The sequence below is a fragment of the Mustelus asterias genome, chromosome 7 (assembly GCF_964213995.1).
Source record: "Mustelus asterias chromosome 7, sMusAst1.hap1.1, whole genome shotgun sequence".
Classification (NCBI taxonomy): Eukaryota; Metazoa; Chordata; class Chondrichthyes; order Carcharhiniformes; family Triakidae; genus Mustelus; species Mustelus asterias.
This window is the reverse complement of record NC_135807.1, coordinates 14,819,942-14,842,356: the sequence shown is the minus strand read 5'-3', so window position 1 is coordinate 14,842,356 and position 22,415 is coordinate 14,819,942. Positions and strand designations below refer to the sequence as shown.

At 47.7% G+C, this 22,415-nt stretch overlaps 1 protein-coding gene across 2 annotated transcripts in view; it reads left to right on the top strand.

Annotated features, from left to right (window-relative positions):
* Positions 1 to 22,415, top strand: part of LOC144495576 (inositol monophosphatase 2-like) — a 51,519-nt gene that overhangs the window by 19,203 nt on the left and 9,901 nt on the right. For both annotated transcript variants that reach the window (XM_078215710.1, XM_078215709.1), the window contains exons 3-5: positions 730 to 834; positions 4,193 to 4,238; positions 12,959 to 13,067. In XM_078215710.1, the coding sequence (XP_078071836.1) occupies positions 730 to 834; positions 4,193 to 4,238; positions 12,959 to 13,067 (260 nt within the window). The remainder of the gene's footprint in view (positions 1 to 729; positions 835 to 4,192; positions 4,239 to 12,958; positions 13,068 to 22,415) is intronic.

Sequence of the window (22,415 nt, the reverse complement as noted above, 5' to 3'; positions counted from 1 at the left end):
TGGGGGTGTCCAGAACCAGGGGTCAAAGCCTGAGGATACAGAATAAATCATTTAGAACTGAGATGAGGTGAAACTTCCTCACCCAGAGAGTGGTCAGCCTCTGGAATTTAATTTGATTTATTATTGACACGTGTATCACATCTTGATTAATAAGCGGGTCAGGGGTTATGGAGAAAAGGCAGGAGAATGGGGTGAGAAAAATATCAGCCCCCGTGATTGAATGGCGGAGCAGACTCGATGGGCCGAGTGGCCTAATTCTTCTCCTATGTCTCATGGTCTTATGCTATTGGTATGCAGTGAGAAGTATTGTTTCTTGCACAATTCACTACCACAAGAGAACTGTTGAGGCCAGAACGCTGAATATTTTCAAGAAGTAGTTAGATTCAGCACTTGGGGCGAAGGGGATCAAAGGATATGTGGGAGGGGGAAGGCGGGATCAGGCTACTAAATTGGATGATTAGCCATGATCATAATGGATGATGGAGCAAGGCCGAATGACCTCCTCCTCCTCCTATTTCCGATGTTTCTATTCTACTACAGTACAGATGAAAATTTATACCGCCAAAGGAAAGTAAGAATGCAAAAAAAAATCATTAAAAATTCAACCTAGGCATGAATTCTGGATTTTGGTGACTGATTAACGATGGTGTTTGGAGTTTGTAGGTGAGTAACACAGCTGAATGGCCATCTGTTGCCTTTCCTTTAATTCACTCAGTTCTGTTGTTGCAGATTTATTGGTGAAGAGTCCGTGGCAGCTGGAGAAAAGTGCATTCTGACTGATGATCCCACATGGATAATTGACCCCATCGATGGAACGTGTAACTTCGTACACGGGTATGATCTCTGCTTCCAAAGATTATTTTCAGTCCTTCTCGAAGAAAGACAATCTCCTTGTTTGCAACACTGCTTAAATTGTTCAGGAATTATTATGTCATGACCTTAATTCCACTTAAGCCCTTTGTTTGTGTCCTTTATCAGAGGAAATGTTTGCTTTTGAATGTTGGCAACAACAAATGATGCCAATTTTTTTTTTTGCTTTCTTAATAGGGCCGATGTTGGCATAGTGGTAACACTGGTCTAGTAATCCAGGCTAATGCTCTGGGAATGGGGTGGGGGGGGGAGCGACATGTGGTTAGCACTGCTGCCTCACAGCACCAGGGACCCGGGTTCAATTCCGGCCTCAGGTGACTCATAGGATCATAGAATCCCTACGTTGCAGAAGGAGGCCGTTCGGCCCATCAAGCCTGCACTGACAACAATCCAACCCAGGCCCTATTACTGTAACCCCACATGTTTACCCTGCGATTCCCCCTGACACTAAGCGGCGATTTAGCATGGCCAGTCAACCTAACCCGCACATCTTTGGAGTGTGGGAGAAACCGGAGCACCCGGAGGAAACCCACGCAGATATGGGGAGAATGTGCAGACTCCACACAGACAGTGACCCAAGGCTGGAATTGAGCCGTGCCCCTGGCGCTATAAGGCAGCAGTGCTAACCACTCTGCCACCGTGCCGCCGTTGAATTCAGCTGAGGTCATTCATGAAGGTCCTTCCTTCTCAACATTGCCCTTTGCCTGAGGTGTGGTGACCCTCAGGTTAAATAGAAACATAGAAACTAGAAGCAGGAGTAGGCCATTCGGCCCTCCGAGCCTGCTCCACCATTCATTATGATCATGGATGATCATCAAATTCAGTATCCTGATTCCCCCCCCTTCCTCCCATATCCCTTGATCCCTTTAGCTCCAAGAGCTGTATCTATTTTCTTCTTGAAATTATTCAATGTTTTGGCCTCAACTACATTCTGTGGTAGTGAATTCTACACATTCACCACCCTCTGGGTGAAGAAATTTCTCACCTCAGTTCTATAAGATTTACCCCTTATCACAACCTGTCAGCTCTCCCCTCATAGTGATGGCAGCCTATTGCCCTCTGGGACTCTGGTGACACTTTGATAATGACGTGTATATAAAATGGCACTTCCATCTCCTTGAGAAGAGAATGGGCTTCATTCCTGGTCTGTCATGAAGACTGGTGAGTGATTATTACACTAATTATTTTTTGTGGATTCTTAAACAAAGCCAGGAAGAATATCATCGGCAAACACAGGAAGTTGATCCCCCAGAAGCAATGAGGAAATAATTGCAACACTGAGTTAGTGTATTTATATAGTGTCTTTCAGGACCTTGGGTCTTTCCAAACCACATTATAGCCAATCACGTACTCTAGAAGTGCAGTCACTATTATAATGTGTGAACTGTGGCAGCCAGTTTGTGCACAATGTGATCCCACGACTAGTAATGTGGTAATGACTGGAGAATCCGTTTTGTGTTGTTGGCTAAGGGATAAGTACCATCCAGGACATTGTGGAGAACTTCTGCTCTTCCAAAGTAGTGCCACGCGATCTTCAGTGCCTCATTGAGTGAGCTTTCGGTGCTCAGTGTCTCACCGGGAAGACAATATCTCAGACAGTGCATCATTCCTGTGACCCTGCACTGGAGTGTCAGCATAGAACTAGTGCTCGGGGCTCTGGAGTGGGGCTTGAACCTATGACTTACTGGCTTACAATCAGGACTAGCTAGGAGGGCACTATAGTCGGCATGGACCGGTTGGGCCGAAGGGCCTGTTCCCGTGCTGTATGACTCTTTGGGCGGGATTTTACAGCCGCGCTGATCCTGAACCAGAAAATCCTACCCAAGATCAACGGACCTTCCCATGGTCCACCACTCACCCGCTCCGATTCCCGTGGTGGGCGAGACAGTGAAATTCACCCCGATGGCTATATGACTTCTTTAAGTTTTTGTTTTGTTTATTCATTAGTGTCACAAGTAGGCTTACATTAACACTGCAGTGAAGTTACTGTGAAAATCCCCTAGTTACCACACGCCAAAGTCTGTTCAGGTCAATGCATCTAACAACACGTCTTTCAGACTGTGGGAGGAAACCGTAGCACCCGGAGGAAATCCATGCAGACACGGGGAGAACATGCAAACTCCACACAGACAGTGACCCAAGCCGGGAATTGAACCCGGGTCCCTGGTGCTGTGAGGCAGCAGTGCTAACCACTGTGCCATCGTGCCGCCCCAGAGGTGAGAGTGCCATCAATTGAGCCACAGCTGACATTGTATTAAAAGGATTAAATTCTTATGCAGCTAGTGTCTGGGAAACAAGCTTGAGCGTTTTGAAGCTACATTTTCTTTGCAACTTTTTTGGTGGCAGTTTAATTACACAGTCAGAAAACTGACATTTCTATTGAGATGCGTTTCAGTCCCTCGGGATCTGTTAGATTTCCACACTGGGCCTCAGGATCTGTTAGATTTCCACACTGGGCCTCGGGATCTGTTCGATGTCCACATTGGGCCTCAGGATCTGTTAGATTTCCACATTGGGCCTCAGGATCTGTTAGATTTCCACACTGGGCCTCGGGATCTTGTTAGATTTCCACACTGGGCCTCAGGATCTGTTAGATTTCCACACTGGGCCTCAGGATCTGTTAGATTTCCACATTGGGCCTCGGGATCTGTTAGATTTCCACACTGGGCCTCAGGATCTGTTAGATTTCCACATTGGGCCTCGGGATCTGTTAGATTTCCACACTGGGCCTCGGGATCTGTTAGATTTCCACACTGGGCCTCAGGATCGGTTAGATTTCCACACTGGGCCTCAGGATCTGTTAGATTTCCACACTGGGCCTCGGGATCGGTTAGATTTCCACACTGGGCCTCAGGATCGGTTAGATTTCCACACTGGGCCTCAGGATCTGTTAGATTTCCACACTGGGCCTCGGGATCGGTTAGATTTCCACACTGGGCCTTGGGATCGGTTAGATTTCCACACTGGGCCTCAGGATCTGTTAGATTTCCACACTGGGCCTTGGGATCGGTTAGATTTCCACACTGGGCCTCAGGATCTGTTAGATTTCCACACTGGGCCTCAGGATCTGTTAGATTTCCACACTGGGCCTTGGGATCGGTTAGATTTCCACACTGGGCCTCAGGATCTGTTAGATTTCCATACTGGGCCTTGGGATCGGTTAGATTTTCACACTGGGCCTCAGGATCTATTAGATTTCCACACTGGGCCTCGGGATCTATTAGATTTCCACACTGGGCCATGCGATTGTTTTCTTTCTTTCAATTTCTGAAGTGACATTGCTACATCAAGCAGAATGATGACGTTGACTTCTCTTTTTTAGAGCGCCGGTGGTGGCAGTTTCTATTGGACTTTCTGTCAAAAAAGAGGTAAAGAATATTGTGTGGCGAACCGGCCTCTGCCTTCACTGCATCACAGTTTCATCAGCTTCCTTCCCTCTCCCCAATCTCCGCCTCTCCTTCAGAATTTAACTCTTTCCTGGGATACATTTCTAGATTCACAGCCTACCTGCCCCAAATAACCCGATTTATTCAGAATGGATGGTGATTGTCGCTGGGTCATTGGAACATCATTGGGGTGGCACAGTGGTTAGCACTGCTGCCTCACAGCGCCAGGGACCTCAGTTTGATTCCCGGCTTGGGTCACTGTCTGTGTGGAGTTTGCACGTTCTCCCTGTGGGTTTCCTCCAGGTGCTCCGGTTTCCTCCCACAAGTCCACAAATGTACGGGTTAGGTGGATTTTCCATGCTAAATTGCCCCTTAGTGTCAGGGGATTAGCTCGGGTAAATACATGGAGTTATGAACCAGAGGGCACAACCTCAGACTAAAGGGACGATCCTTTAAAACAGAGATGAGGAGGAATTTCTTCAGCCAGAGAGTGGTGAATCTGTGGAACTCTTTGCCGCAGAAGGCTGTGGAAGCCAGGTTATTGAGTGCCTTTAAGACAGAGATAGATAGGTTCTTGATTAATAAGGGGATCAGGAGTTATGGGGAAAAGGTAGGAGAATGTGGATGAGAAAAATATCAGCCATGATTGAATGGCGGAGCAGACTCGATGGGCCGAGTGGCCTAATTCTGCTCCTATGTCTTATGGTCTTATGAGGGTAGGACCTGGGTGGGATTGTGGTTAGTGCAGACTCGGTAGGTGGAATGGCTTCCTTCTGCACTGCAGGGATTTCTATGAATTCTATCACACAACCAAACCTGATCTGAAAACTTGCCTGCTATTCATCTCATATGTTCATTGGTTAACAATGAGGAGCAGATATTCCCCCTCCCCCCTCCCCCCACCAGATCAGAGGCATTAAGACTAATTGTGGCCACCATTTTACCAGATCAGCTGAAGCCAGCTAATAATGCAGAGCGAGATAATTAAACAGGGCACCTTCAGAGTGGAATGAGATTTTGACTAATCAAGAAATCATTGCGAGCTGGAGCTGTGTCAGTTAGGGCTGAGGGGTTAGCATACAGAGGTACATAGAAAATAGGTGCAGGAGGAGGCCATTCGGCCCTTCGAGCCTGCATTCCCATTTACTATGATCATGGCTGATCATGCGCTTTCAGTATCGCACTCCCACCTTCTCTCCATACCCCGTGATCCCTTTAGCCGCAAGGGCCACATCCAGCTCCCTCTTGAACATATCTAGAGTCATAGAGATTTACAGCATGGAAACAGGCCCTTCGGCCCAACTTGTCCATCCTGCCCTTTTTTTTAAACCCCTAAGCTAGTCCCAATTGCCCGTATTTGGCCCATATCCCTCTATACCCATCTAACAAAATAGAAACATACATTTTGTAAAATTTAAAAGTAAATGCTCTCTCTCTCCTGCCCAAATTTTATTCTCTAAAATTTTAATTTTTTCTGAGGTGCTTGATGTGAAATAACTACTTTCTTCTGCCTTCATTCACTTCTGAAACTAATAATTATGTTGACTTTTGATTTGATTTATTGTCACATGTATTAGCATACAGTGAAAAGTATTGTTTCTTGTGCGCTATACAGACAAAGCATACCATTCATAGAGAAGGAAACGAGAGGGTGCAGAATGTAGTGTTACAGTCATAGCTAGGGTGTAAAGAAAGATCAACTTAATGCAAGGTAAGTCCATTCAAAAGTCTGACAGCAGCAGGAAAGAAGCTGTTCTTGAGTCGGTTGGTACGTGACCTCAGACTTTTGTATCTTTTTCCAAACGGAAGAAGATGGAAGAGAGAATGTCCGGGGTGCGTGGGGTCCTTAATTGTGCTGGCTGCTTTTCCGAGGCAGCGGGAAGTGTAGACAGAGTCAATGGATGGGAGGTTGGTTTGCGTGATGGATTGGGCTACATTCACGGCTTTTTGTAGTTCCTTGCGGTCTTGGGCAGAGCAGGAGCCATACCAAGCTGTGATACAACCAGAAAGAATGCTTTGTATGGTGCATCTGTAAAGGTTTGTGACAGTCATAGGGGACATGCTGAATTTTCATAGCCTCCTGAGATATTAGAGGCGTTGGTGGGCTTTCTTAACTATAGTGTTGGCATGGAGGACAGTTTGTTGATGATCTGGACACCTAAAAACTTGAAGTTCTCAATCATTTCCACTTCGTGCCCCATTGATGTAGACAGGGGCATGCCCTCCACAACACTTCCTGATGTCAATGACAATCTCGTTCACTGACATTGAGGGAGAGATTATTGTTGTCGCACCAGTTCACCAGATTCTCTATCTCTTTCCTGTACTCCATCTCATCATTGTTTGAGATCCGACCCACTCTGGTGGTGTCATCAGCAAACTTGAAAATGGAGTTGGAGCAGAATTTAGCCACACAGTCATAGGTGTATAAGGAGTATTGTTAGAGGCTGAGGACACAGCCTTGTGGGGCACCGGTGTTGAGGATGATCGTGGAGGAGGTGTTGTTGCCTATCCTTACTGATTGCGGTCTGTGGGTTAGGAAGTTCAGTCGCAAAGGGAGGAGTTGAGGCCCAGGCCACGGAGTTTGGAGATGAGTTTTGTAGGAATAATGGTGTTGAAGGCTGACTTTGTGGTTTGCACCCAATGTTAAAGCATCATTGGCTGCGTGCAGGAACTGCTCACTATTCCAGGATCCCCTCGGGTTGCAAAGGTAATGGCAGCTGTTTTTACTCCTCTGCAAACCGTCGTTGCAAACTCTTGTGCACCGAGCCCTCCACCGCCAAGCATTCTGACTGCTGAGTCGCAAGTTGAAGCCCCACTCCAGGGCTTGAGTTCAAAGGTCAAGACTGACACTCCAGCGCAGTACCGTGGGAGCCCTGCGCAGTTGGAGGTCATCTTTCAGGTGAGATGTTAAACGTAGGCCCAATCTACCTCCTCAGGTGGAAGTAAAAGATCCCATGGCACTATTTCAGAGTGTAGTGTATTTATCCCTCAATCATAGCCACAAAAGCACAGTTTATCACATTGCTGTCTATCGGACCTTGCTATGCACAGATTGGTACAACCGTGAGTCACTCTCTTTAAAAAAAAAAGTTCATTGGCTGTAAAATGCTTTGAAACGCCTGGCAGTGCAAGATATGGGAGCTGGTGGACCCCACTGTGGCTCCCAGTGAGCATGTCTGTAGTAAGTGTTGGTTGCTTGAGGAACCCCGGCTCAGGGTTGATGAGCTGGATTCTGAGCTTTGGACGCTGCGACACATCAGGGAGGGGGAGAGATACCTGGACACTGTGTTCCAGGAGGCACTCACACTCCTTAGATTAAACAACTTGAATTCGGCCAGTGGACAGGGACAGGAGGGTGTGGCTGCGAGTGAGGTAGGTAAAGGGATCCAGGAGGTAGGGCTGCAGGAGCCTCAGTCCCTGAACTTGTCCAACAGATTCGAGTTTCCAGCTCCCTGTGTGGACGGGAACGGGGACTGCAGGGAGGATGAGCAAACTGACCACAGCACCGTGGTACAGGGAACCGTTCAAGTGGGGGGAGAAAGTAGAAATGTAGTCGTAATTGGGAATAGTATTGGTAGGGGCATTGACACTGTTCTCTGTGACCAGGATCGAGAGTCCTGAAGGTTGTGTTGCCTGCCTGGTGCTCGGGTTCGGGATATCTCATCTGGGCTGCAGAGGAACTTGGAGTGGGAGCGTAAAGATCCAGTTGTCTTGGTCCATGTAGGTACCAATAACAGGTAGAACAGGAACAAAGGTTTTGCTAAGGGAGTATGAACAGCAAGGAGCTAAATTAAAAAGCAGAATCAAAAATAATCTCTGGATTACTACCTGAGCCACGAGCTAATTGGCACAGGGTCAATAAGATTAAGGAGGTAAATGCGTGGCTCAAAGATTGGTGTGGGAGGAATGGATTTGAATTCATGGGACATTGGCACCAGTATTGGGGAAAAGGGGACCTGTTCCGATGGGACTGTCTTCATCTGAATCGTGCTGGGACCAGAGTCCTGGTGAATCGTATAACTCGGGCTGTAGATAGGGCTTTAAATAAATGGTAGGGGGGAGGGTTCAGTTGTATGGAGAATTAGAAAATCGAAGTTAAAGGAAAGGGTAGAAGTGCAGGTTAATGGAGCTGGGGCCTCAGGAGAGGTTAGTAACGTTTCCAGACCACGTTATAGAACAGAGAGTATAGAAAGTGGCAGGAATCTAACCTCAAGCAGAACAAAAAAGGTGACAGGTATGAGAAGGGAGGTGGTCAAGGCAGGATTGAGGGTGTTGGACCTAAATGCGCGCAGTAAACGGAACAAGGTAAATGAGCTTATTGCGCACATTGAAATTGGCCGGTACGATGTTGTGGGCCTCACAGAGACATGGCTGCAAGGGGATCAGGGCTGGGATCTAAATATCCAAGGATACGTGACCTATTGAAAGGACAGGCAGATGGGAAAAGGGGGGGGTTGCATTGTTAGTAAGGAATGAAGTTAAATCGATAGCAAGAATTGATATAGAATCAGAAGGCATAGAATCTCTGTGGGTAGAGTTGAGGAATCGCAAAGGTAAAAAGACCCTGATGGGAGTTGTGTACAGGCCCCCTAGCAGTAGTCAGGATGTGAGGCAGAAAATAAATCAGGAGATAGAAAAGGCATATAAAAAAGGCAACATTACAATAATCATGGGAGACTTCAATATGCAGGTGGACTGGGAAAATCAGGTAGGTAGTGGATCCCAAGAAAAGGAATTTGTTGAATGTCTAAGAGATGGTATTTTGGAGCAGCTTGTGACAGAGCCTTCTTGGGAACAGGCAATTCTGGACTTGGTGATGTGTAATGAGGCAGACTTGACGAGGGAATTTAAGGTGAAGGAACCCTTAGGGATCAGTGACCACAATATGATAGAATTTACCCTGCAGTTTGAGAGGGAGAAGCTGGAATCAGAGGTAACGGTATTACAATTAAATAAAGTAACTACAAAGACATGAAGGAGGAGCTGGCCAGAGTTGATTGGAAAGGGAGCCTAGCAGGGAAGACAGTGGAACAGCAATGGCAAAAGTTTTTGAGAGTTATTCAGGAGGCACAGCAGAAATTCATCTAAAGGAGAAGGAAACATGCTAAGGGGAGGACGAGGCATCCATGGCTGACGAGGGAAGTCAAGGACAGCATAAAAGCAAAAGAAAAAGCATACAAAATGGCGAGGATTAGTGGGAAGCCAGAGGATTGGGAAGCCTTTAAAAGCGAACAGAGGACAACTAAAAAAGCAATAAGGGGGAAGAAGATGAAATTCGAGTGAAAGCTAGCTAGTAAAATAAAAGAAGATAGGAAGAGTTTTTCTCAATATATAAAAGATAAGGGAGAGGCAAAAATAGCCATTGAACCACTGGAAAATAAGGCTGGAGAATTAATAATAGGAAACAAAGCAATGGCAGAGGAACTGAATAGTTACTTTGCATCAATCTTCATGGTGGAAGACACCAGGTGGGATGCCAGAGCTCCAGGAGAATCAGGGGGCACAGGTGAGTGTAGTGGCCGTCACTAAGGAGGAGGTTCTGGGGAAACTGAAAGGCCTGAAGGTGGATAAATCACCTGGACCGGATGGACTACACCCCAGAGTTCTAAAAGAGATAGCTGAGGAAATTGTGGAGGCATTGGTGGTGATCTTTCAGCAATCACTGGAGGCAGGGAGGGTACCAGAGGACTGGAAAGTAGTTAATGTAACACTGCTGTTTAAGAAGGGAGGGAGGCAGCAGATGGGAAATTATTGGCCGGTTAGCCTGACTTCAGTCATTGGCAAGAATTTAGAGTCCGTTATTAAAGACGAGATCACAGAGTACTTGGAAGTGCATGATAAAGTAGGACTGAGTCAGCACGGATTTGTCAAGGGGAGGTCATGTCTGACAAATCTGTTAGTCTTTGAGGAGGTAACAAGGAAGTTAGATAAAGGAGAACCAGTGGACGTGATTTATTTAGATTTCCAGAAGGCCTTTGACAAGGTGCCGCATAGGAGACTGTTAAATAAGTTAAGAGCCCATGGTGTTAAGGGTAAGATCCTGGCATGGATTGAGGATTGGCTGACTGGCAGAAGGCAGAGAGTGGGGATAAAGGAGTCTTTTTCAGGATGGCAGCCAGAGACTAATGGTGTGCCTCAGGGGTCGGTGCTGGGACCACAACTTTTCACAATATCCATTAACGATTTGGAGGAAGAAACTGAAGGCACTGTTGCTAAGTTTGCAGATGATACAAAGATATGTAGAGGGACAGGTAGTATTGAGGAAGCAGGGGGGCTGCAGAAGGACTTGGACAGGTTAGGAGAGTGGGCAATGAAGTGGCAGATGCAATACAATGTGGAAAAGTGTGAGGTTATGCATTTTAGAAGAAGGAATGGAGGCATAGACTATTTTCTAAATGGGGAAAATGCTTAGGAAATCAGAAACACAAAGGGACTTGGGAGTCATTGTTCAAGATTCTCTTAAGGTTAACATGCAGGTTCAGTCGGCAGTTAGGAAGGCAAATGCAATGTTAGCATTCATGTCGAGAGGGCCAGAATACAAGAGCAGGGATGTACTTCTGAGGCTGTATAAGGCTCTGGTCAGGCCCCATTTGGAGTATTGTGAGCAGTTTTGGGCCCCATATCTGAGGAAGGATGTGCTGGCCTTGGAAAGGGTCCAGAGGAGTAAAGAGCTTGTCGTATGAGGAACGATTGAGGATTCTGGGTCTGTACTCATTGGAGTTTAGAAGGATGAGGGGGGTTCTTATTGAAACTTACTGGATACTGCGAGGCCTGGGTAGAGTGGACATGAAGGGGATGTTTCCACTCGTAGGAAAAACTAGAACCAGAGGGCACAACCTCAGGCTAAAGGGACGATCCTTTAAAATAGAGATGAGGAGGAATTTCTTCAGCCAAAGAGTGGTGAATCTGTGGAACTCTTTGCCACAGAAGGCTGTGGAGGCCAGGACATTGAGTATCTTTAAGACAGAGATAGATAGGTTCTTGATTAATAAGGGGATCAGGGGTTATGGGGGAAAAGGCAGGAGAATGGGGATGAGAAAAATACCAGCCATGATTGAATGGCGGAGCAGACTCGATGGGCCGAGTGGCCTAATTCTGCTCCTATGTCTTATGGTCTTATGGTCATGAAGAGCATTATATAAATGCAAGTCTGTCTTCCTTTCACCTCCGACAATAAGCATGAGGAGCTCAGGGATAGTTTGGTTGTTAAAATTAAGACCATCTGATCAGTTGCTCCTGCCACTTCTGGGAAAAACATCTTTGAAAACAGCCCCCCGTCTCAGCCCTGAACCTGTCTCTTCCTATAGTTTCATTCCCATCTTCCAGCATATCCTTTCTGAGCTCAGCTCCTGCTCTCTCGATCCATTTCTTATTAAACTGCTGACCATCCAACTTGCTTTCTGGGCTCCCATCTTTGCTGATATTCTCAGAGATTCCGTCTCCTCAGGTTCTGCTGGCTTCACCCCTCTTCTCAAAGAACCAACCCTAGACCCATTGTCCTTGAAAACTACAACCCTGTCTCCAACCTCCCTTTCCCCTCAGGTTCTTGAATGTGTTATCACTCCCAAATTCATGTCCAACTTTTTCGGAACTCTCATGTTTAAATTTTGGCTCCACCACAATAACTAAACGGGCTAAACTCCATCCTTTTTTTGAATAATTCATTGTGGGACATGGCCAGCATTGTGGCTGGCCAGCATTTATTGCCCATCCCTAGTTGCCCTTGACTGATACAACTGAATGGCTTGCTTGGCCATTTCAGAGGACAGTTGAGAGTCAACCACATTGCTGTGGCTCTGGAGTCACATGTAGACCAGACCAGGTAAGGACAGCAGATTTCCTTCCCTAAAGGACATGAGTGAACCAGATGGATTTTTCCAACTATCAACAATGGTTTCATGGTCATCAGTAGATTCTTAATTCCAGATTTTTTTAATTGAATTCAAATTCCACCATCTGCCATGGCGGGAATCGAACCCGGGTCCCCAGAACATTAACTGAGCTTTTGGATTAATAGTCTGGCGATAATACCACTAGGCCATCGCCTCCTATGTGACAAAGGTAAACTTTCCCCTCATGTCCTTCTCAACCTGCCTGTTTGACAACGTTGTCCACATGGTCCTTGTCCAACACCTCTCCAGTGTCATCCAGCTGGGTGGGACTACACTCACCGGACTTCGTTCGGTCCAGTTTTGCAAAATTTTGTGAAACTCTACTCACTATGACGCTGCAAGCTTGGTTTTGCTCTGGCAGAAAGGGGGCAATGCACTCTGGGGGGGGGGAAACATTGATTTGTTAAATAAATTGAAAGTTGAACAGAGGCTTCACAACCTGGCTTTGATAAGGAGGGCACTGATTTATTCACAGGGAGGGCAGTTTAAGTGGACACTTTTTTTAATTAAAAAAAGACAATAAATAGTAAAGAACAGGCCAAAAATAAAAACAAAAATGAAATATTAGATTCTTATCTATCTAATCATAACCACTCAGTTCGAGAGCAATTAGGCAGCAAATGCTGGCCTTGTCAGTGACGCCCACATCGCATGAAATAATTCAAAAAATGGGTTGGCCGCCTATTTTGTTTTCTAATGCTCCTGTGACTCACCCCATTATGCTGAAGGTGCTGTATAAATACATGTTGTTGTTGAAGGAGCCCAGGTTGTTGATGACATTATTTTCCCCTATTTCTGTCCCAACAGCTTGAAGTTGGTGTAATTTATAGCTGTGTTGAAGAGAAGTTATACACTGGCAGAAAAGGTCATGGAGCATTTTGTAATGGGCAGAAACTTCAGGCGTCCAATCAGACAGGTTTGTTTACCTTCTCTGTCTCCTATTTTCTGATGTAAACGTGAAAAGGCCGTTTGAACGGAGTTCGAATTCGTGGCACAAGGACAAGGAAATTAGTTGAATTGCTTTTGGCGATGGGCAGTTAGTTAATGGTCATTTTCTTATCCACTTATTCCTTTTCCCACCCCATCCGCATGGATGACTCCCGGATGACGCAGGATAGACAACTGCATCTTCGTGCATCTCACATCTCCGAGCTCTTCCCTGGGGCGGGTGCAAAAGGATTGGCCACAAAAATAGGTTTTTGAAATAAAAAAGATCCGGTTATGGTGGCGCAGTGGTTAGCACTGCTGCCTCACAGCTCCAGGGACCCGGGTTCGATTCCCAGCTTGGGTGACTGTCTGTGTGGAGTTTGCACATTCTCCCCGTGTCTGCGTGGGTTTCCTCCGGGTGCTCCGGTTTCCCCCCACACTCAAGGATGTGCGGGTTAGGTGCATTGGCCACTTAGTGTCCCGTGTTGTGTAGGTTGGAGGGATTAGCAGGGTAAATGTGTGGGGTTATGGGGATAGGGCCTGGGGTGGGATTATTGTTGGCACAGACTCGATGGGTCGAATGGCCTCCTACTGCATTGTAGGGATTCTATGATTTTAAAAAACTGCCTTAAGGACAGAAAACAGCGAGTAGTGGTAAATGGTTAGTTTGCAGACAGAAGCATGATAGGCAGTGGCGTTAGCCAAGGACCAGTGCCAGGACTCCTTCTTATGATATCTATAAATGGTTTGGATTTCAGAATACAGAGTAAAATGTCAAAGTGTCCTGATAATACCAAACTTGGAGGAGTGACAGACAGATGATGTGACCAATTGATTGCAGTTAAGATGTAGCAGAATCGGAGACAAGTGACAGATGGTATTTAAAAGTGTGAGGTGATGTGTTTTGACAGAAGGGATAGGGAGAGGCAGTACTGTAAAAATTCACCAGGGCGATGTGCAGGAACAGAGCAACCCAGGGGTGCAAGCGCATGAGTCTTTGTGGGTGACAGGGCTTGCTGACAGCCTTTTATAGCTGTTTGCACAGCTGGGGAAGCAGTGTCGAGATTAACAATTCACTCAAAGGCTTCAGCTGACGCAGTGTGAATAATTGTGATGCCACCAGGAATGAATGGGTGAAATATTCCGATATTTACTCTACCCGCTGGCTCGGCGAGATAGCTGGCATGTGGCTCCTCCGCCTTCTCCCACCATATCATACAGCACTTGGAGCAAAGTAGTGCTGTGGACGTCTCTGACACCGTATCGCTGGCAGGGCAGGGCCTGATAGTGCCGGCAAAGCCAGCTCACCACGGTCTGTGAACAAAGAACAAAGAACAATACAGCACAGGAACAGGCCCTTCGGCCCTCCAAGCCCGCGCCGCTCCCCGGTCCAGGATTGAATCCTGAATCCAGGATCCCCGCCCAATTTTCCAGCCTATCTACATACCAATATCCTATCCACCGAGCTGTCCCCCACAGCTACGATGCTTTGTTCATTACAACCTATTAACTCACCCCCACCCCCCCATTCCAGACCATGTGATCTCCAGGGAGAGGTGAAAACCCAGAGTGAAAAACCCCAGGGCCAATATGGGGAAAAAAAAATCTGGGAAATTCCTCTCCGACCCCCTGAGGCGATCGAAACGAGTCCAGGAGATCACAATGGCCCTGATCGGAAAATGCTTCCCAACCCTAGTCATTTCCACTTCCACGAGAAACAAGGAACAATTAGCCCGCGCCGTTCCCTGGTCCAAGCTAGACCACTCTTTTCTATCCCTCCATTCCCACTCCGTTCATATAGCTGTCTAGATAAGTCTTAAACGTTCCCAGTGTGTCCGCCTCCACCACCTTGCCCGGCAACACATTCCAGGCCCCCACGACCCTCTGTGTGAAATATGTCCTTCTGATATCTGTGTTAAACCTCCCCCCCTTCACCTTGAACCTATGACCCCTCGTGAACGTCACCACCGACCCGGGGAAAAGCTTCCCACCGTTCACCCTATCTATGCCTTTCATAATTTTATACACCTCTATTAAGTCTCCCCTCATCCTCCGTCTTTCCAAGGAGAACAACCCCAGTTTCCCCAATCTCTCCTCATAACCAAGCCCCTCCATACCAGGCAACATCCTGGTAAACCTCCTCTGTACTCTCTCCAAAGCCTCCACGTCCTTCTGGTAGTGTGGCGACCAGAACTGGACGCAGTATTCCAAATGCGGCCGAACCAACGTTCTATACATCTGCAACATCAGACCCCAACTTTTATACTCTATGCCCCGTCCTATAAAGGCAAGCATGCCATATGCCTTCTTCACCACCTTCTCCACCTGTGACGTCACCTTCAAAGATCTGTGGACTTGCACACCCAGGTCCCTCTGCGTCTCTACACCCTTTATGGTTCTTCCATTTATCGTGTAGCTCCTCCTTACATTATTCCCACCAAAATGCATCACTTCGCATTTATCAGGATTGAACTCCATCTGCCATTTCCTTGCCCAAATTTCCAGCCTATCTATATCCTTCTGTAGCCTCTGACAATGTTCCTCACTATCTGCAAGTCCTGCCAGTTTTGTGTCGTCCGCAAACTTACTGATCACCCCAGTTACTCCTTCTTCCAGATCATTTATATAAATCACAAACAGCAGAGGTCCCAATACAGAGCCCTGCGGTACACCACTAGTCACAGGCCTCCAGCCGGAAAAAGACCCTTCCACTACCACCCTCTGTCTTCTATGACCAAGCCAGTTCTCCACCCATCTAGCCACCTCCCCCTTTATCCCATGGGATCCAACCTTTTTCACTAGCCTACCATGAGGGACTTTGTCAAACGCTTTACTAAAGTCCATATAGACAACATCCACGGCCCTTCCTTCGTCAACCATTTTGGTCACTTCTTCAAAAAACACCACCAGGTTAGTGAGGCATGACCTCCCTCTCACAAAACCATGTTGACTATCGTTAATGAGTTTATTCCTTTCTAAATGCGCATACATCCTATCTTTAAGAATCTTCTCCAACAACTTCCCCACCACGGACGTCAAGCTCACCGGCCTATAATTACCCGGGTTATCCTTCCTACCCTTCTTAAATAACGGGACCACATTGGCTATCCTCCAATCCTCTGGGACCTCACCTGTGTCCAGTGACGAGACAAAGATTTGCGTCAGAGGCCCAACGATTTCACCTCTCGGCTCCCTGAGCAGCCTTGGATAGATTCCATCAGGCCCTGGGGATTTGTCAGTCTTTATATTCTCTAACAAACCTAACACTTCCTCCTTTGTAATGGAGATTTTCTCCAACGGTTCAACACTCCCCTCCGAGACACTCCCAGTCAACACATCCCTCTCCTTTGTGAATACCGACGCAAAGTATTCATTTAGGATCTCCCCTACCTCTTTGGGCTCCAAGCATAAGTCCCCACTTTTGTCCCTGAGAGGTCCGATTTTTTCCCTAACAACCCTTTTGTTCCTAACGTATGAATAAAATGCCTTGGGATTCTCCTTAATCCTGTCTGCCAAGAACATTTCGTGACCCCTTTTTGCTCTTCTAATTCCCCGTTTGAGTATTTTCCTACTTTCTTTGTACTCCTCCAGAGCTCCCTCCGTTTTTAGCTGATTGGACCTAACATACGCCTCTCTTTTCCTTTTGACCAGTCCCTCAATTTCCCTGGTTATCCACGGTTCCCTAATCCTACCCTTCCTATCCTTCTTTTTTACAGGCACATGCTTGTCCTGTAGCCCTAACAACCGTTCCTTAAAAGACTGCCACATACCAGATGTGGATTTACCCTCAAACAGCCTCTCCCAATCAAGAGCTGCCAATTTCTGCCTGATCCCAATAAAGTTAGCCTTCCCCCAATCCAACACCTTACCCTTGGGACACCACTCATCCTTTTCCATCACTATCCTAAAGCTAACAGAATTGTGGTCACTATTTGCCACATGTTCCCCAACCAAAACTTTGAAGACCTGACCGGGCTCATTCCCCAGTACCAGGTCCAGTATAGCCCCCTCTCTAGTTGGGCTGTCCACATATTGTTCCAACGAACCCTCCTGTACACATTTTACAAATTCCTCACCATCCAGAGTCCCTGCCCTCAGCGATTTCCAGTCTATACCAGGGAAATTGAAGTCTCCCACTACAACAACCCTATATTTCCTGCACCTATCCAGTATCTCCTGACATATCCATTCTTCCACTTCCCTTGGGCTGTTGGGGGGCCTGTAGTACACCCCCAACATAGTGACTGCGCCTTTCCTGTTTCTAAGCTCCACCCAGAGTGACTCGCTACACGACTCCTCCGAATTGTCCTCCCTCTGCACCGCTGTAATATGCTCTCCAACCAATACCGCTACTCCCCCACCTCTTTTGGCCCCTCCTCTGTCTCGCCTAAAACACTTGTACCCTGGAATATTCAGCTGCCAATCCTGTCCCTCTTTCAACCAAGTCTCTGTCACCGCAACCACATCCAAATTCCTCGTGCGCATTAAGGCCCCAAGTTCATCTGTTTTACCTGCTACGCTCCTTGCATTGAAGTATAAGCACTCCAGACCCCCAGGCTCAGTGAGGTCGTCCTCCCCCAGAGTGCTCTTCTTCTTTGCCAGCCTTGTCCCAGCCCCAAGCTCGTCCCCAGCCACCACACTTATAGACCTAATAGTTTGATCCCCACCCCCCTGCCATACTAGTTTAAACCCCCCCGAACTGCATTAGCAAAGCTCCCAGCCAGGATATTTGTGCCCTTCCAACTTAGTTGTGGCCCCTCCCTCTTGTACAGGTGCCATCCTCTCCTGAAAACCTCCCATTGGTCTATGAAAATAAAGCCCTCCCTCCTGGACCAGTCCTTTAGCCAGGCATTCATTTGAACCAACTCCCTATTCTTAGCCTCACTGGCACGAGGCATTGGGAGCAGCCCAGAGATGGCCACCCTGTGCTTAGAAAAAACTCTTCAACGGCCCCCCGCCAACAGATATGGGGAACGTACACCGTGGCAACTTCCAACTTCTTCCTGCCCCCAACACAAGCCACCAGGACAGGCCCCCCCACCCCTCCCACATTCCACCCCTCCCAAGGGAAACGCCTCCCAATGGAGCTCCCCAGAGGGGCCCTCTCCTCTTCGACTGCCTCATGTTTTTAAATACCTGTGATAAACCCGGCGGGGGAGGGGGATTCGAAATGTCGGGGGAACATGGTGGCACAGTGGTGGGCAGCACGGTGGCACAGTGGTTAGCACTGCTGCCTCACAGCTCCGGGACCCTGGTTCGATTCCCGGCATTGGGTCACTGTCTGTGTGGAGTCTGCACGTTCTCCCCGTGTCTGCGTGGGTTTCCTCCGAGTGCTCTGGTTTCCTCCCACACTCTAAAGATGTGCGGGTTAGGTGGATTGGTCATGCTAAATTGCCCCTGACTGTCCCAGGATGCATAGGTTAGAGGGATTAGTGGGACAAATATATGCGTTTACGGGGATAGGGTCTGGGTGGGATTGTGGTCGGTGCAGAATCGATGGGCCGAATGGCCTCCTTCCGCACTGTAGGATTCTATGAATTTATATCTTCAGCTGTCCATGAACATACAGCAGGAGAGCCCGTTAATCGCATAAAAACTTATGAAACTGTTTTGAAATGGGGACGGAACCTCGTTACGTCACCGGTGAGGGACGGGAAGAATGGAAACATTAGATCCCGCCGGCGGGAATCCCGTTTTCCTGCTCTCCTGAGATTTTTGCGCCCAAGTCGCCGTTTGTGCTGACAGCAAATGCGGATATAAAACCGCCCCCGTCAGGGCAGGAGTTCAGTAGGTGGGCAGTGGTTGAATCCGATGGGCACAGCCACAATCTGACCTACTCCTCATGGTCCATCTGTGGAGCAAGTGACCAGATCTTCCCTGACCCGCCCTCAGCAGCCGAGGGTTGGACATATTTTCAGTGGAAGATAGAAAGCTGGGCCTTCACCACTCGGGCCAGTTATCAGGTCACGGTTGGTGATGTTTACAGTCAGTCAGGGGTTGAGGAGGGCTGTTGTGAGCATGTAGGGTGTAGAGTGGGGGCCATGGGAGTGTGTGAGGTTTTAATGTGAGCGTTTCATTAGCTTCAATTGGTGGTGTTCTGCGAGAAGGAAGTTTTCCCTGCGGACATCAGGAGGTTCAATATGTCCAACGCAGGAAGCCACTCAAGCTGTGTTGGTCTCAACGTTCCAGAGATAATCCTATTTTATTTATTTATTAGCATCACAAGTAGGCTTACATTCACACTGCAATGAAGTTACTGTGAAAATCCCCTAGTCGCCACACTCTGGCGCCTTTTCAGGTCAATGCACCCTAACCAGCACGTCTTTCAGACTGTGGGAGGAAACCGGAGCACCCGGAGGAAACCCACGCAGACACGAGGAGAATGTGCAAACTCCACACAGACAGTGACCCGAGCCGGGAATCGAACCCAGGTCCCTGGCAGGTCCCTGGCGGTGTGAGGCAGCAGTGCTAACAGCTGTGCCACTGTGCATTCCTTCCCGGAGACACAGATCTACCACTGGCTCCTGAGCCATGTTGAGCAGTAACACTCACACCGGCTCACTTTAAATTAATAGCAGTAACTTCCCTCCCACGTACTTCCCGTAAGAAATATTTAGATGTCCACTTGCGATGCCAGGACAGACAAGGCTCTAGACTGACTGCTGGAAAATGGGATTAAAATAGTTGGGTGGTTTATCTTTGCCTTTTCTGTGCTGCAGATCTCCATGACTCTATGACAAAGTCACAGCTCTTTGCTTATGCTGACAATTTAGCACTGGTGTTCCAGGGTTCTCGAGACATTGAGAAAACGTTCACTAAAGATCTATTTCTTGGGAAACCTACTCCAGAAAATGGAGACTTTGACCAAATGTTGCCATCATTGTAGCCTTCCACCTCAACAGCTCCAAGGCCAGGGATGAATTTAATGTTCTGTGGCTGACCACTCATCCATAACCCATTGCCAAAACTTCTTGGCATTGCTTTTGACGGTACATTCACCTGCTTGCAACACCTCCAGAACTGGAACTAATCTCAAGATGAGAATGACTGTCATAGAAATTGATGGGCAGCAAAGAAACTGGGGCTGCCAAGCCAATATGCAGAGCAATGCTTCACTGAGAGCAGTTAGCAAAGCATATCGGGTCTAGAGTTCCATTAGTAGAGGTATTAAGGCCAGAATTCTCCAAGCTCGCCTGCAGCTGTGATTCTCCAGTCCCGCTGCAGCAACTGGAGATTTGGCAGAGCCCCAGATTCTCCATTCTCGCTGGCAGTGGTAGTGCAAGAACGAAGAATTCTGGTCTAAATACAAAAGCAGGGAAGTTATGTTGAACCTTTATGAAGCTCTACTTCAGCCATTAGAGTTTAGTGTCCAGTTCTGGTCACCACGTCTTTTTAGGAGGATCTTGAGAGGGTGCAGAGATTTACCAGAATGGTTCCAGGGCTGAGGGATCAAGTCGAAGTAAAGTGGGATGTTCTCCTTGAAGAAAAAAAGATATCAAACCTTGTTTAGGCCGCATTTGAAGCATTCCGTGCAGTTCTGGTCACCACACTACCAGAAGGACATGGAAGCTTTGGAGAGAGTGCAAAGCAAGTTCACCAGGATGGTTGCCTGGTCTCGAGGGTGTTGACTATGAGGAGCGCTTGAATAAACTAGGATTGTTTTCGCTGGAAAGACGGAGGCTGAGGGGAGACCTGATAGAGGTCTACAAAATTATGAGAGGCACTGACAGGGTGGATAGTCAGAGGCTTTTTCCCAGGGTGGAAGTGTCAATTACAAGGGGGCACAGGTTCAAGGTGAGGGGGGAAAGTTTAAGGGAGATGTGCGGGGGAAGTTTTTCACGTGGTGGGTGCCTGGAACGCGCTGCCAGAGGCAGTGGTGGAAGCAGGAACATTAGCAACATTTAAGAGGCATCTGGATGGGTACATGAATAGGGAGGGAATAGAGGGAATACTGAGTAAGGGCAGAAGATTTTTTTTTAGTTTAGTTAGGGCATCGTGATTGGCACAGGTTTGGAGGGCCAAAGGGCCCGTTCCTGTGCTGTACTTTTTATTGTTGTTTGTATTTGCTAAAGGTGTACAAGATTATGACAGCTTGACAATAAATGTTCCTATTAGCTGATGCCACAAGAACCAGAGGAGACAGAAGAATTGCGGGAGGGTGGGCTGTGAGGAACAACTTTTCAATGCACTTGGAACTCGCTGCTTACGAGGGTGTTGGAAGCGGAGATGATGAATGATTTGGACAGGGAATTGGATGAACTTTTGAGGGAAATAAACCTACAGTGATAAGGAAATAAGAGCCTAATCAGAAGCAGCCCTCCGGTGCTGGCAGCACCACCTGGAGTGCTGGTCACTGTCGGTACTGCACTCGGGTTTTGAGGCAATGGGTTGGACTGAACCATGTCTTTGTAAATGGGGGGATGGGGGTGTTCGGGGCAGGGGTTTGAGAGATCATTGGAAGAAGGGTCTCTGGGGGAGAGAGAGTGTGCAAAGAGGTTACACCTTGTGGGGACCCTGTTGAGGGGGATACTCCGCATATCTCTTTTGCCCTCCCACCTCCATCTATCTTTCTATCCCCCTCCACCTAGCACCCCCTTCCCAATGCCTGCCAGCTTCCCTCATGGGCAAACCTCAAGCTGGGCATTTGGTGTGGACCGCCCTTGCTGGAAGGGCTTTAGTTGGCCCACGGGCAGGGAGCTCACCCGAGGTCACCCCCCCCTCTTCCTGCTGCTGCTAAAATTGCAGAGTGGGCAGGGGTGGGCAAGTTGGCAGCCTGCTGGATTTCTCATGCCCCCCCCCTCCCCCCACCCCCGCCCCGAGTGGTGTAATCCAGTCCTGTTACTCCACAGTCAAATCAGCAAAGGTTCAGGTAAACTCCCAGCCTTCCTCCACTCTCCAATCCAATGTAAATAAAGATAACAATAAATAAATACAGTATTTATTGTGCCAGTAGGAATTTTGTTTTGCTCTTTTCCCAAACTTTGATGATTTTATATGGAAATAGAGGGAGTCGGATGAAGGGAGCATGAAAGGGGGCTTGTCTGGGCCATGGACAAATAGGGCCGAATGGCCTGTTTCTGTGTTACAACTGCCATGTAATTATTTTTTTAAATAATCAACAAAAAGGCAGATGTGTGCACTGGTGAGAAAGCATTTCTTCCAGTTCACATATAACCCGTGTTAGATTCCGGGTGAATTGGTAATCCCAGAGGGAGGTTTTCAAAGCACTGCCCTGACCTGTATTTAGACCCAAGCTGCAGAGATGAAAAGGTCAGTGTTTAAGTTCACAGCAATGCCCAGGCCACCCCTGTCATTGCACACTTACACCCAGGGCCTG